Source organism: Astatotilapia calliptera, chromosome 13, assembly GCF_900246225.1.
Source record: "Astatotilapia calliptera chromosome 13, fAstCal1.2, whole genome shotgun sequence".
In the NCBI taxonomy this organism is placed as follows: Eukaryota; Metazoa; Chordata; class Actinopteri; order Cichliformes; family Cichlidae; genus Astatotilapia; species Astatotilapia calliptera.
Window position 1 is genome coordinate 20,421,113 of NC_039314.1, and position 12,542 is coordinate 20,433,654.

Consider the following 12,542-nt stretch of genomic DNA (forward strand, 5'->3'; position numbering starts at 1 on the left):
TTTCAGCACATGGAAGCTAGATGTTGGACCATGAGGCACAGCCTTGTAAACTCTGACATCCGCATGCTGCCATATGGCCAGCAGAGTGCCGCGAGTCGGAGCCGGCATGTTACCTCCGTCCCAGCGGAGGCCCTGCACCCCTGCGGCAGCACTAACCGCTGAATGGGAAAAGCAATTTCCCTTCCCATTCCTCGTCATTCCCTCAGGCGGCCACCGGCGGAACCTCGGAGACTTTGGCTTAAATTTTGACCGTCCGATACAAAGTGAACAGCGTGTGTGTGAGTGTGTGTGAGGCTGATGAGGTTTTCTTCTTTTACAAAAATGCAGCATGATCTCTGCAGTTGCGTTTGACAACAATTTTAAACGGCTCTCTTTTCAAAATGTATTTCTTCTTTCTTGGGATGTGATCGCGGTGCGTGTGTGCGTAAAGTATGGGAAGATCTCATAATAAACCGCGTGTGCTTTGTGCAGTAAAAATCACTAAGGAAGAAAACTGACCGGTTTCTCCAGGAAGAGCAACTTTCCCTTCCACGAGAGAAGTGGAGGGGAGAGGAGAGAAGCGCGGTGCCCCCGACAGTTTTCTGACAATGGCAGTGAATGGTTGCGCACCGCGGTCACTGGGACAGTCAAAGCACACCGCCCCCTTTCTAACGGGCACGTCATCTTCCTAACTAGGCGTTATGAATAGGAAAGCCGCTTTTGTCTGTCCGCGCGTATAAATACCCACAATCAGTGTCCCCCTCACCGCAGAGTTACAGAGACACACGCAGAGTGAAAGTCGACAGACACTGACGCAAAGTGGGAACCGATGTGATAAGGACAGAAGCACGGGACAGGAGGGATACAGGCAACATCAGGTGACCAGAGTGACTAAAGGCTTCGGGAAAAAGAGAGAAAGGGAGAGGCAGGGAGTAAAAGCTGAGAGGGGAGAGTGTGGGGAGAGAGTGAAAGTGAGAGTGAGAGAGAGAGAGAGGGAGGAAGCCAGCAGCGACCTCCTACCCAACAACCTCGGAAGCAAACTCATAAAATGAATTCAGACTCCAGCCCAAGCAGCAGAGCCTCATCCCCGGACATGGACGGCATGTTTCTCCGTGACCACCACCCGCATCACCATCACCATCATCACCACATTGGCTCCTCCGTGTCCTCCTCCACGCAGAGCGGCGAGCAGCAGCGCCAGAAGATGAGCGGGGGCGAGCACCTGCGCTCAGGAGAAGCAAAGTCCGCGTCGGTGGGAAGCAGCAGCAGTAGCAGCAGCAGCAGCAGCAGCAGCAACAAGTATAAACTGAAGAAGCAAGTCACCGAGGAGGAAATGTACCAGCTCCGTCTCAAGATTAACGGCCGGGAGAGGAAGCGCATGCACGACCTCAACCTGGCCATGGACGGCCTACGAGAGGTGATGCCCTACGCGCACGGGCCCTCAGTGAGGAAGTTGTCCAAGATCGCCACGCTGCTTCTGGCCAGGAACTACATCCTGATGCTCACCAGCTCCCTGGACGAGATGAAGCGGCTGGTAGGGGAGATATACGGAGGGCAGCACTCAGCCTTCCACTGCGGCCCCGGCGGACACTCCGGAGGTCCCGCCGCTGCCGCCGCTGCAGCAGCCGCTGCCGCTCACCAGGTGCACCCTCTTCTCGGGAGCGCGCTGTCTTCTTCCACGTCCTCCACTCTGTCCAGCGCGCTGCCGGGGCTCACGTCCATCAGAGCACCCCATTCCCTGATGAAGGGGGCTCCAACTGCGCCCTCGGCCCTGCAGCTGGGCTCCGGTTTCCAACACTGGGCTGGGCTGCCGTGTCCCTGCACCATCTGCCAGGTGCCTCCGCCTCCTCCACACATCCCCATCACCTCTACCGGCCTCACGAGACTCTCAGGGGAGGGGAAAGACGGGATGAAATGATGCCCGTGTGTCTGATGAGCAGCAGAGACTGAGAGATGTAATGATGTTTGTAAATAGATAATTCAGGGCATGAGGGGGAATTTGGCCTCACTGGTGCATGTTGTTGTTTAGTCTGTTTTCTTGTTTGGCGTATAACAGAAAAGCCTCTTTCCTCCTTGTAACAAGGACTTAGACTATATATATAAAGACTACTGATTTTTGCCAGTTGATGGTAAAAAAAAAAAAAAAAAAAGGAAAGAAAATACACACCGCGCTCCTGCTGTGTTTAACTGAGTCTTCGTTGCACATGACATTGTGAAAGGTGAAGGAGGCAGCATGAACATTTAAATTTTGCTTCTTTCTTTTTCTTTTTTTAAAACATTTTTTAAATATATCAAGCGTCATTTTGTGAAAACGAAGAATGCTCTGTGCCTTGTACCAAGGATTTTAAACTTGAGTTCTATGTAAAAAATAAATAACAACATGTTTGTGTTTGGCTAAAACGATTCTGCCACCACGGAAATTTGTTTTAAATTTTAATTTTTTTAAGATTTATTTTAATCGTGTGGCTCACTGTGTGTCGATTTGTGCCCTGATTTCTATTGATTTCTATTTTGATTTTAACTTCTGTTGTTTTTTTTTTTGCATGATGGTGTAATTATCACAGCATGATTGTTTTTGCTGAAATGAATTTGTTATGCCCAGAGACCCCGTGTCTTTATTTTTGTACATTGTTGATGACTGATGAAATATTTATTATCGCCCAGCGTCACTGGATGAAATTTCAATAAAACTGGAATTATGAATCATACCCAATTTATTCCTCTGTTTCTTTTAAATACTCACCAAATCATCGAAACGACATTTTTTTTTCTATCATATAAGAATTAAACCCCCGGAAGTTTAAGTCAGTTTTACTTTTTATTTCTTTAATTAATTTTGGTAGTTTCAGACAAAATCTTAAGATAAATACGAAGCTGTGCTTCTTTAAATATTTTATTTTGCCCACATATATGTAATCATTGCACATTAAAAAAAACAAATCTTGTTTTAAATAATAATTATTGCGCAATGATTATAAACATTTCAAGGCCTCAGACAAAAACACCTCAGCGCGTTTTTTCTTTTACACTTCTCATCATTATTTGTTCTTTTTTTTAAGACCCCGGATTTTTCTGCTTATTTAAAACAGACTACATTGAAATCAACAAAACGCAGAGATTTATAGATAAATGAACATTTGCTATTTTATAGTAAAGATTTCTAAGGAAAGCTGAAAATTAGCATCTGATATTTTTCTCCTTTGAATGATCCTAGAATAACTGCTGAAATTACGCAGCAGGACATTAAACATTTTGCTGGTTGTTGAAATTCATGTTTTAGAACTGTTCTAAAATTAACCAAAGTTTTGAAGTCATGTCACCTTCTTCTCGGGGCATACACGTCTGAACAATAACACGAATGCATCATTTATTTAGAAATGTTAGGAAAAGGGAGAAACGAGAGGGAAATAAGGCACTGAGCTGCAGCCTAATGGAGCTCAGCTGAATTGGTCCCTGTAGCAGCTAGAAAGTGATTCGCCTTGGGGAGCGCAGAGCAGTTTGTCCGCCGGGTCCCTTGGGTGTTTCTCCGTCTCATCTCTGCAGCGACAGAATGCACGTATGTTTGTGGAGATTACAAGTTAATTGTTCATGGGGGACCGAGAGGAGAAAATCACATCACAGAGAGGCGTCGGGATTACAGGCTTCTAAATGTAGAAGATTATACATTCAGACCCCCTCCTCGGCCTCGCCGTATGCAAATGAGTGTGTGGATTAAAAAAGTAAAGAAAGACAGAAAGAGAAAAGGAGACGAAGCCCTTTTGTAACTTATTTGGAGGGAAGAAAACACAAGTTTGGTGGCTAAGTCGAGAAAGAGTGAAAGAGTTCATTTTACGCTTCTTCTTCTTTTTGTCTTTAGGAATGAGTATAGCCTGTCTGTCCCTCGCAGGCTGCCAGATGGGATGTAAATAGCTGGGTAGCTGCAATGGCCTTTTAACCACACAACACTGAGGAGGATGTTGTCAAGGGAAGCTGGCGGTTTGCGAGTTAATAGTCATGAGTTGGGGTAATTACTTAAGGTTTATTATGCTCTGGTTTCAAAGGAAATAGACCCTTCAATGGGCTGAGAAATACTTCTTAATTCTGGCTAATTAGGAGCCGAGCAAAGCAGAGACAACTGCTGCTTCTGCTACCAGAGAGGGAGAGCATTTGTAAGTAAGCCACAAAATAACGCACAAAACAATCATGCACATGCAAATGGCGTGCACAAGACACATCCGTGTTAAAGAGAGGAATGTAAACCAGCTTAAATTTGGAAGTGTACGTCCTGCTCTGATATGTCGATCATATGGCAACAGAAGCATCTTCCTGCCTTTGGCCTGCACACTGAAATGGAAGATTTCCCTCTTATTCTTCTGAAAGCTGGAAAGGTAAACAGAAAAACTAACTTGCAAGCAGCGAGTGAATTACAGGTTTTCTGTGTTTATCTAACAGAGGGGCTTATCTTCCTGGCAGGGCTCACAAAAATTATCCTCATTAGACTGAGACTTTTAGTTTTGTTTTAAATAAATCCCACTGATATTCAGATTTGTCTTTTTCATTAAGGCAAAAACAGGAGGAGAGAAGAGGATAATAATGCAACACAACAACAATAACAACATCAACACAAACGCAAAACTAAAAAGAAGAACTGATAATGTTAAGGACCGAAAAACTCAACTGGAAAAATAAAAACGGCTTTCAAATTTGGACATTTTATGTATTTGAGCACCTATTTGTTATACCAGAGGCAGTTAAACCAGAGAAGGTTGTTGGACAGCTGATTTTGGTCAGTTCTGCAGCAAACATCAAACTTAGAGAGTGTGCGAATAGTGAAATACAAATAACATAACATCCTTAAAGCAGCATTAATGCATTAGAAGTGAAAAAGGTGTTTATTGCAGAAATTATATGGAAAATACCAAAAATACTTACAAAGAAAGCTATAAACTCTAAAAAATGAGATGCATATATATTTATATAGCACGTGAAAGAGGCTGTGAGATCAAATCTATCATTTCTACAGAAACTATTTGTGTTTTTGTTTGCAGGCTGGTCAGCGATCATAGGATGGACTCGTGGCCATCAGCTCTTCTTTTCATGAGGCTTGACAAATGACTGGCCCTTTACAGAGCACACACCTGTTACTGCGAGCCACTCGAGGTTTATCACTTAGAGAAACACTGCTTTGTTCACCCTCTCCACACACACACACACACACACACACACACACACACACACACACACACACACACACACACACACACACACACACACACACACACACACACACACACACACAATGAGAGGCCTTTTTTCTCCATTCTTAAACATGGATGCTAACAAGGCAACAAATACTGTCAGCCTCACTTGCTGGCCCTGTGACAAAGTTCCAACCTCCAAATCTGAAAATCCGCAAAGTTGTTTTAATTAAAACACCCCGACAGCTGCTTGCCAGCTCCATCACAGATATAGTTTTACAAAGCTGCAAATATAAGGGTTGTTTTAGAGGGGGGGGTGTCAGATATGCACAAACAGTAGGGGCATTTAAGGCTTTTATAACTCCAGAGTTTGTATAAACATGTCATTTGGCAGCCACAGACTGCTGTTGCATTGAGTGTGAAGAGTCCTGCCTGTGTGGAAGTGTATGAATGTGAAGTGGTCTTCTGGTTTGTTTACTTGGTCGGTCAGTGAGCTGCTGCCTGAGGGCAGCAATTGAAAATAAATTTTAGTTGAATAAGGGGCAGTGGCCGCATCAGCCGAGCTGCTGCTAGAACAAAAGCAGTTGAGGGGATAAGTTATTGACCGAGCTGACAGCCTGAACGAGGCTGATTATAACCGCCTGGTTATGCTCAGTGTGTGTGTGTGTGTCATAGTCATATTGAAGCAGGTGCAAAGTCCGTTCCCTCTCTGAGTTTACCTCCATCTTTCTCCCTTTCTGCCCTGAGGGAAGCTTCTGAGGCCTCTGCCCTAATGTCCTCAGCTGATTCCTTAGACTAATGTTTAACCCATACTGCCAAAGCAGAAAGCATATTTCCATCATAAGAGCGCTTTGCCATTGCCATTAGCGACTCAGCTCATTTGCATGTTAATTGTGCAGTTAGAGAAGTGGTGTTGACACTTCCCTTTGTCCAAGCAGGGTCGCGGAAAGTGAGAGGATGGGGCTGCAGAATGATAACCATGTGTGTTATTGTTTCGGGCTGGTTATATCATCTGTCATCACGGGACGTTTGAACACAATGGGAGATAGACTGAGTTAATTTCATAAGGTGCTATTTATTTATCATGTGAGAATTAAATAAAGTGTTTAGCTGTACTTAAAAAAAAAAAACGCAATAGGATAGCTCATTACTCCCAAATGAATTTGTCATAGTGTGAAAAGTAACACACATTTACCCGGGTAGTGAAATTTTGAGGCGTTTTGATCTGTGCACAGATGGTGAATTTCTGGGCCGATGCGGATACAGAAATATTTCCCATTTTTGCTCGTTTTTGTTTTCAGTAGCCCCCTTTTGTGTCAATGAAACAAAGAAATAGCCATTAAGAAAAATGGCTGAACTATTCTAAAGGTTAAAACCTCTTCATCACACTTCATCTTTGAACATTTAGCGAACAAAAATATGGCAAAGGTTTACCACGGTGCATCCGTAGCTTTACTCAACCACATCTCAGGTATTCAATATTAATCTGAAAAACAAAACAAAACCTTTTTTTGCATCTTTAAGTCAGAAATTCAGTCTGTTTTCTCAATTAAAGGTTATCTTCTCAAAAGTTTGAGTTAGTAAGTCAAGCTTTTGGGACATACACAATGAAAAATTCTCTAAAATGTTAATAATAATAAAGGTTTTAAATGCTTCTACATCAATTACAAAAGTAGTTCTCAGTCAACTTGACATATCTGCAACAAAGCCATCTTTCATCGTAGCAAACGCTCGCTTTCATTTAAGAAAATATCCGAGTTCTTCCTCCAATGAACGGCCATGCATGCAGGATGGCTGTCAATGTTATCAATTACGGGCTTAGAAAATAAACTGAAACACATAAACAACATTCCTGACAAAATGGACATGCTGTGTTTACACATACACAAACACACACACTTTCACTTGTCCGCATACAAGCCAGTTTTGGTGTGAATTTTGTGTGATAAATACAGATTCAGCCAGACAGAAAGTGCCTGTGCGTGCGTATCTGTGTGTGTGCGTGTCTGTGTGTGTGTGTGTGCGTCAGCAGTAATATCCTCCTACAGTGACTGACAGATGGCGTTCAGTGTTTGGCCGTAAATGTGCTCTCTGAGTGTTTGTCTGTGTGCCAGTCGCCTGTAGTTTGGAGACTCCCTGTGAGAGTCTAACTGTCCTGACACTGTTCAAAACCAACTGTCCTTGATTGTCAACCGCAGATGAACCGTAGTGTATGTGTGCGTGCGTGGATGTGAGTGTGTATGTATGTACATGCTGATGAGTGTGTATGCAGTGGCCTTCTGGAAGGAAGTGCTGAGCAGGCCAGGGGAGCAGATGTTAATGGGTGAGATATATCTATCTAAATCTCTGGCCACCACATGCTTCAAATCTGCCCAGAGGAACGGGTGTCTCTGCTTGATGACACGAGGCAAACTGTGCAGGAAAGGTTTTCTTTTTCTTTTCTTTTTTGTCTAAAATATAGGAGACGGAGAGAAGATTTTGTGTGTGTGCTTATGTGTGTGTGTGCCAACTCCAAGCCTGGCACAGTCCTGGGTGACAGTCCCCTCTCAGCAGGGGGGAGTCGGGCGACAAAGTGAAACATGGTCATGAGGAGAGCGAGCCACAACTGAAGCCAAGAACAGACAGCACAAATAGAGAGATCAGACTACCTCTTTGCACGGTCCAGTCCAAAACAAAACAGAAATGTGTTTGATAATGTTCCTTCACTGACAACAACATGAAATCAGGGGACAGGAAAGTTTTAAAATGAAGAGACTTTGAGCGCGGATCAAGTTTTTTGGTTTTAAGGCTTTGAAGGGAATGTGACGTCCCAACCAGTACTGAACAGCTCATCATCTTTGCCCACTGTGCAATCAGTCATTCGTCATATATTCAAACAGCCTGCAACATATCAGTAGAGAGAATTTAGTGCTAACTTAACTGATAATACATGGTGAGGTGCTTATGAATGTTTTGAGGCATGACTGATCAAGACATAGGTATTTAAGTTGATTGGCTGAATGCATCCAGCCATAAAAACCTTTTTTCAGAGGTCATTGTCCAAACAAAAATAAATCTACACTATCATCCTTTCATTTGTCTCATGAGGAAGCCTGAATCTGCTAATGCACGGTGATTGCTCATGAAGACCCAGAGACCTTTCAGCAACCACTGACCAGTTGGTGAAAGGTTGCCAGCTTGTCTGCAAACACATGATAATTAACCACCAAGAGGAAAAGTAAAAGTTGTGCCTTTGAAGGGGAGCAGGCTCCACTTCCAGTTTTGTTGAACTTTTCATAGTTTCAGTACACATTGAGTAGTTGTTGAATGTTTGCAGACAAGTTGGCATCTTCTATGCAAACTTTGTTATCAGTTTCATCTTGTGACAACAAGCAACTACATATATATTAGCCAGGCTATTGGAGAATACACATTTTTCCCCATTGACTGGTGTTAACCCTGGGTCACTGACTACTTTCTAATTATATGTGACTGGGGCTTCATAAGTGAATTCACAGTCCAGCAACCACTCGCCAACCAGCTACGAAAGGTTTTTCCCTAGCAACCTGTGGTTACCGGGTCTCACTGGTCTCAAGACCTGTTTAAATTGGGGCTTAGGCTCCCTGGTACAACACAAAGGTGACTCAAACCCCTGACCGCTCACTATAAAGTCATACCAAGCTAACTGGTCTTCACACTCAGCTCATCACAGGATTATGATGCTGGCAAAAAGGGGTCGGGACGTGATGGTTGTGGCACTCAAGACATGTTGAGTTCAGCCGGAAATAAGGTTTAAAATTAAATTTAAACCTACACAGTTGTAAAAGGCTTAAAAGTGTTATTTATATTAATAAAAACAGGCTCATAAAGAGAACATTGCATGGCTACATGTTCACACCCATTAAATAATCAGATACATTGTCAATCAAATGTATAAAAAATCAAATGTTTTAATAGTTGAATTGATATTTCTTGCTTCACAAGAGACTGTTTTTGTACACGTCTGTTTATCATGTGACTTTTACCTTTTGACTGGGTAACCTCACTGGCTCCTGTAGCTTCTGCATGTCAACATCATGTTCAGTGAAATTATCAGTTGTATTTACCTCCATTGCATTTATAGTCGTAGTAGTTTTACAGTCACAGTTAAACATGTACAAAAACCTGCCCGTATATCAATCATTTCAATCAAAACAAAGCATTTGTTGCTCTTCAAATTTAAGCATAACAATACTGATTATTTTTTATTTTTGTTCTTAAGTTTCACAATTTAATTACACAAATATTAAATAGCCAACATACAATAATGTCACGTTTGTGATAAAGTGACCATTTATTTTTATTTTTCAGCTAAACGTGAAGATGAGAGATTCAAAGAGGCCTTTGGGAATTGATCTAACATCTCTGTTGGCAGCATTGTTAAGACAGACATTACACCTCTCAAACTTAAGGTACGTGGTTTGGCATGTGCCCACATTTACAGGAGGTCTAACCTTCTTGTCTATCGCGCATCATTTGGCAGCAGAAGTATATATATTACATGTCTCCAATCTGACCAGATGTTAAGTACATCTAGGAAGGTCCTGATCAAAGATACCCAGTCCCCTTAAAGCTTTCTCTGAAGACTTCAAACATTTTCATTACATTTCCTCAGGTCTGTGTAAGACTTTGTGATCTGGCAATGCTGTTAACCCAGGCGTTAGCCTGCCATCTAACCCTCTGTGTGAGCTGGCTGCGATGTTAAAGTAGACATTAGCCTCCTCCCTCTGGCCTGGATTCAGCTGGCACGTTCAGACCTCATTGATGGCTCTGCCAGGCAGACTCTGTCACAGTTGGTGATTTTGATCAATATCAACACCCAGACAGCTTGTTGGAGAACAAACAAACATGTAAATAATGCGTCAACACGTTCTGAAATTCTGGACAAGGTGATTATTGTATGAGAGGGCAGAGAAGGAGACAGAGAGATCAGCTTATGCTTTGCTACGTGTGTGTAACCTGCATCTATAATCTTCTCATAAAGACAATGTCACTTGATATTGTTGTCTCTTTCACTTTAATAGAAGCTATTAATGCTATTAATTTCATTTCAAGACAGCTTTTCTGAGCCTTATTTTACCAACAGCTCTCTGGTTTCTCTCAGTCTAGACTTTGTTGTTCAGAGGACTTAGAGTTGAGTCTCTTCCACATATTATCCAATAGCAAAATAATACTACTCAGTGTGGTAAGAAAGTCTTTGGGCTTTACAGGTCAGGGATTCTCAACCAGGAGGTACACCAGGAGAAATTTAACATGATTCTTGGAAAATGAAAATGCAATTCAATTAAGTGTACATTAAAGAGTTAAAACAGTTAACAGCTAACTGATATGACCAGAGGTAGTTGTTGGAGGTTAGAGTGAGCACGACCTAAAATTTTTGTTTCTGTGTGCAGTCTTGTTGCCTTTGAAATCAATGTGGACCTGGTCTGCAACCACTTCCAGTCAAAGTGGCTTTGGTGCATCAGTACAGTGACAAAAATCAATAAGATTGAGTCTGCTATCAGTCTTTGATTGAATGGAGCCAAGCTGATGATTGCATGCAGTTTTTTTGTGCAAAATCTGTTGCTATAGATACAAAAATTCACATTAAAGAGAAATTTTCATTTCTGTCCAACGAGAACATCATCCGTTTTAAAAGGAAAATCAGAAATTTCTCCACAAATTCTGTACAGAAACTTCGCCTTTATATAGGAATCTAACCAGAATACAAGCCCCCTATTACAAAAAGATATGTCACAGACATCAGCGGAAACTGATTGCAACGTGTTGGCAATCTGTAATCTGCAAGCCTTCCCCAATTTCTCTAAGAGTGATTGCAGTCAATCCGAGTCAAACTGTGGTTGTTTGGAGACAAGTTACTTCCTATCAGGTACCATGTGCACTCGTCTTAGGTCTGAAAGCGGTTGTCCAGAAGTTACTGCAATTATTTGCAATCAGTCTCCCAGAGAAAGAAATTCAATGTCATTTCATAATGTGAATGAGCCATATATATGAGCCAAACATACAGCTAAAATGATAGAAGTTGGAAAATGTCACCTCTGTCAGTGCGCCCCAGGGCGGCTGTGGCTACAATGTAGCTGCCATCACCAGTGTGTGTGAATGTGTGTGTGAATGGGTGGATGACTGAATGTGTAAAGGGCTTAGGGACTAGTAAAGCGCTATACAAATACAGGCCATTTACCATTTACCATAAATGTACAGCTGTCAGGTATAAGTATAGAATATTATATTCCGTTTGCACAATAGAATTAAGAAATAAGTTAAAATGGTGTAAAAAGTTCAGATTCTTAGGAAATCTTTGGATAATCTAATGGATAAAGTCTTAAAATACCTAAAAAAATGTAAAAATAAGTTAAATTAAAAGTATGATTGGTAAGTAAAAAAGGAAGCAGAAGGGACAGAGTGATCGGTGGGGGTATGACGATACAGGTGATCCAGAGAAAGCATCAGTGCTAATAAAAGAAAAGAAGTTTAAGAGGTCACAAATGAAGCAAAAATGATCTCAACATGATCTCCCCTGAAGGGAGTCAATCTGCATCAGCTTTGCTTGGCAGTGCTGGTCGGTGTGAACACAGCCCCGGCGAGGACAGGGAAACACACGAGGAAGGCACAGCTCTAATTATAAACAGCCATTATCATGGGTGTGAAACCAGAAGTGACAGCAGCAATGGACAGCCAAACACACACACACGCACACACACAAACTCTGATGGGCCAGAGTCATCATATGGCCGAATCACAACTGCTCTGGCTCAGTAATGTCTGGCAGATGTTAACGCTTTGTACTTAATGACTCCCCCGAGACCTCACCCAATCAGACAGGACACAGCGATATGCTGGGGGGGGGGGGGGGGGGGGGGGGAGAGAGAGAGTGTGTTGACTGTGTGTGTGAGTGATGCAGTAGCTAGTGGCTTGGTCAAGACGCAAATCTTGAAATTCATACATGTCATTAAACCTTGTTTAACATCTGTAGTGGCTGAATCTTCTGTGGTTCAGTTTAATCAGAGGTTTCAGGTCAACTGTTTAAAATGTAAGTGTGTGTGTGTGTGTGTGTGTGTGTGTGTGTGTGTGTGTGTGTGTGTGTGTGTGTGTGTGTGTGTGTGTGTGTGTGCAACAGAGGGAGAGGGAGAGGAACCCTTCTGCTACCAGAGAGTCATTTCATGCTTGACTACTGCATGTTTTAAAGAATAACTGGATTTATGTTGCACATCTCAGCAAGTAAATCGATCAAAGCAAACAGAGCGGGATTAAAACACATTTTCAAACCTCCTCTCTGAACGTGAGATCAAAGGACGACCCGCGATAAATGTTAACGTTATTGCTGGAAGATACATTTAAGGTTAGTTGTGTACCTCTCCTCAAACTAAG

At 42.4% G+C, this 12,542-nt stretch overlaps 1 protein-coding gene across 1 annotated transcript; it reads left to right on the plus strand.

Moving 5' to 3' along the window:
* Positions 1–931: 931 nt before the first annotated feature.
* olig3 (oligodendrocyte transcription factor 3) lies at positions 932–2,334 on the plus strand. Its single transcript, XM_026190601.1, has one exon. It carries the CDS (start codon positions 1,028–1,030, stop codon positions 1,895–1,897), a length of 870 nt encoding a protein of 289 aa, XP_026046386.1. The 5' UTR covers positions 932–1,027; the 3' UTR covers positions 1,898–2,334.
* The last annotated feature ends 10,208 nt before the right edge of the window (positions 2,335–12,542 follow it).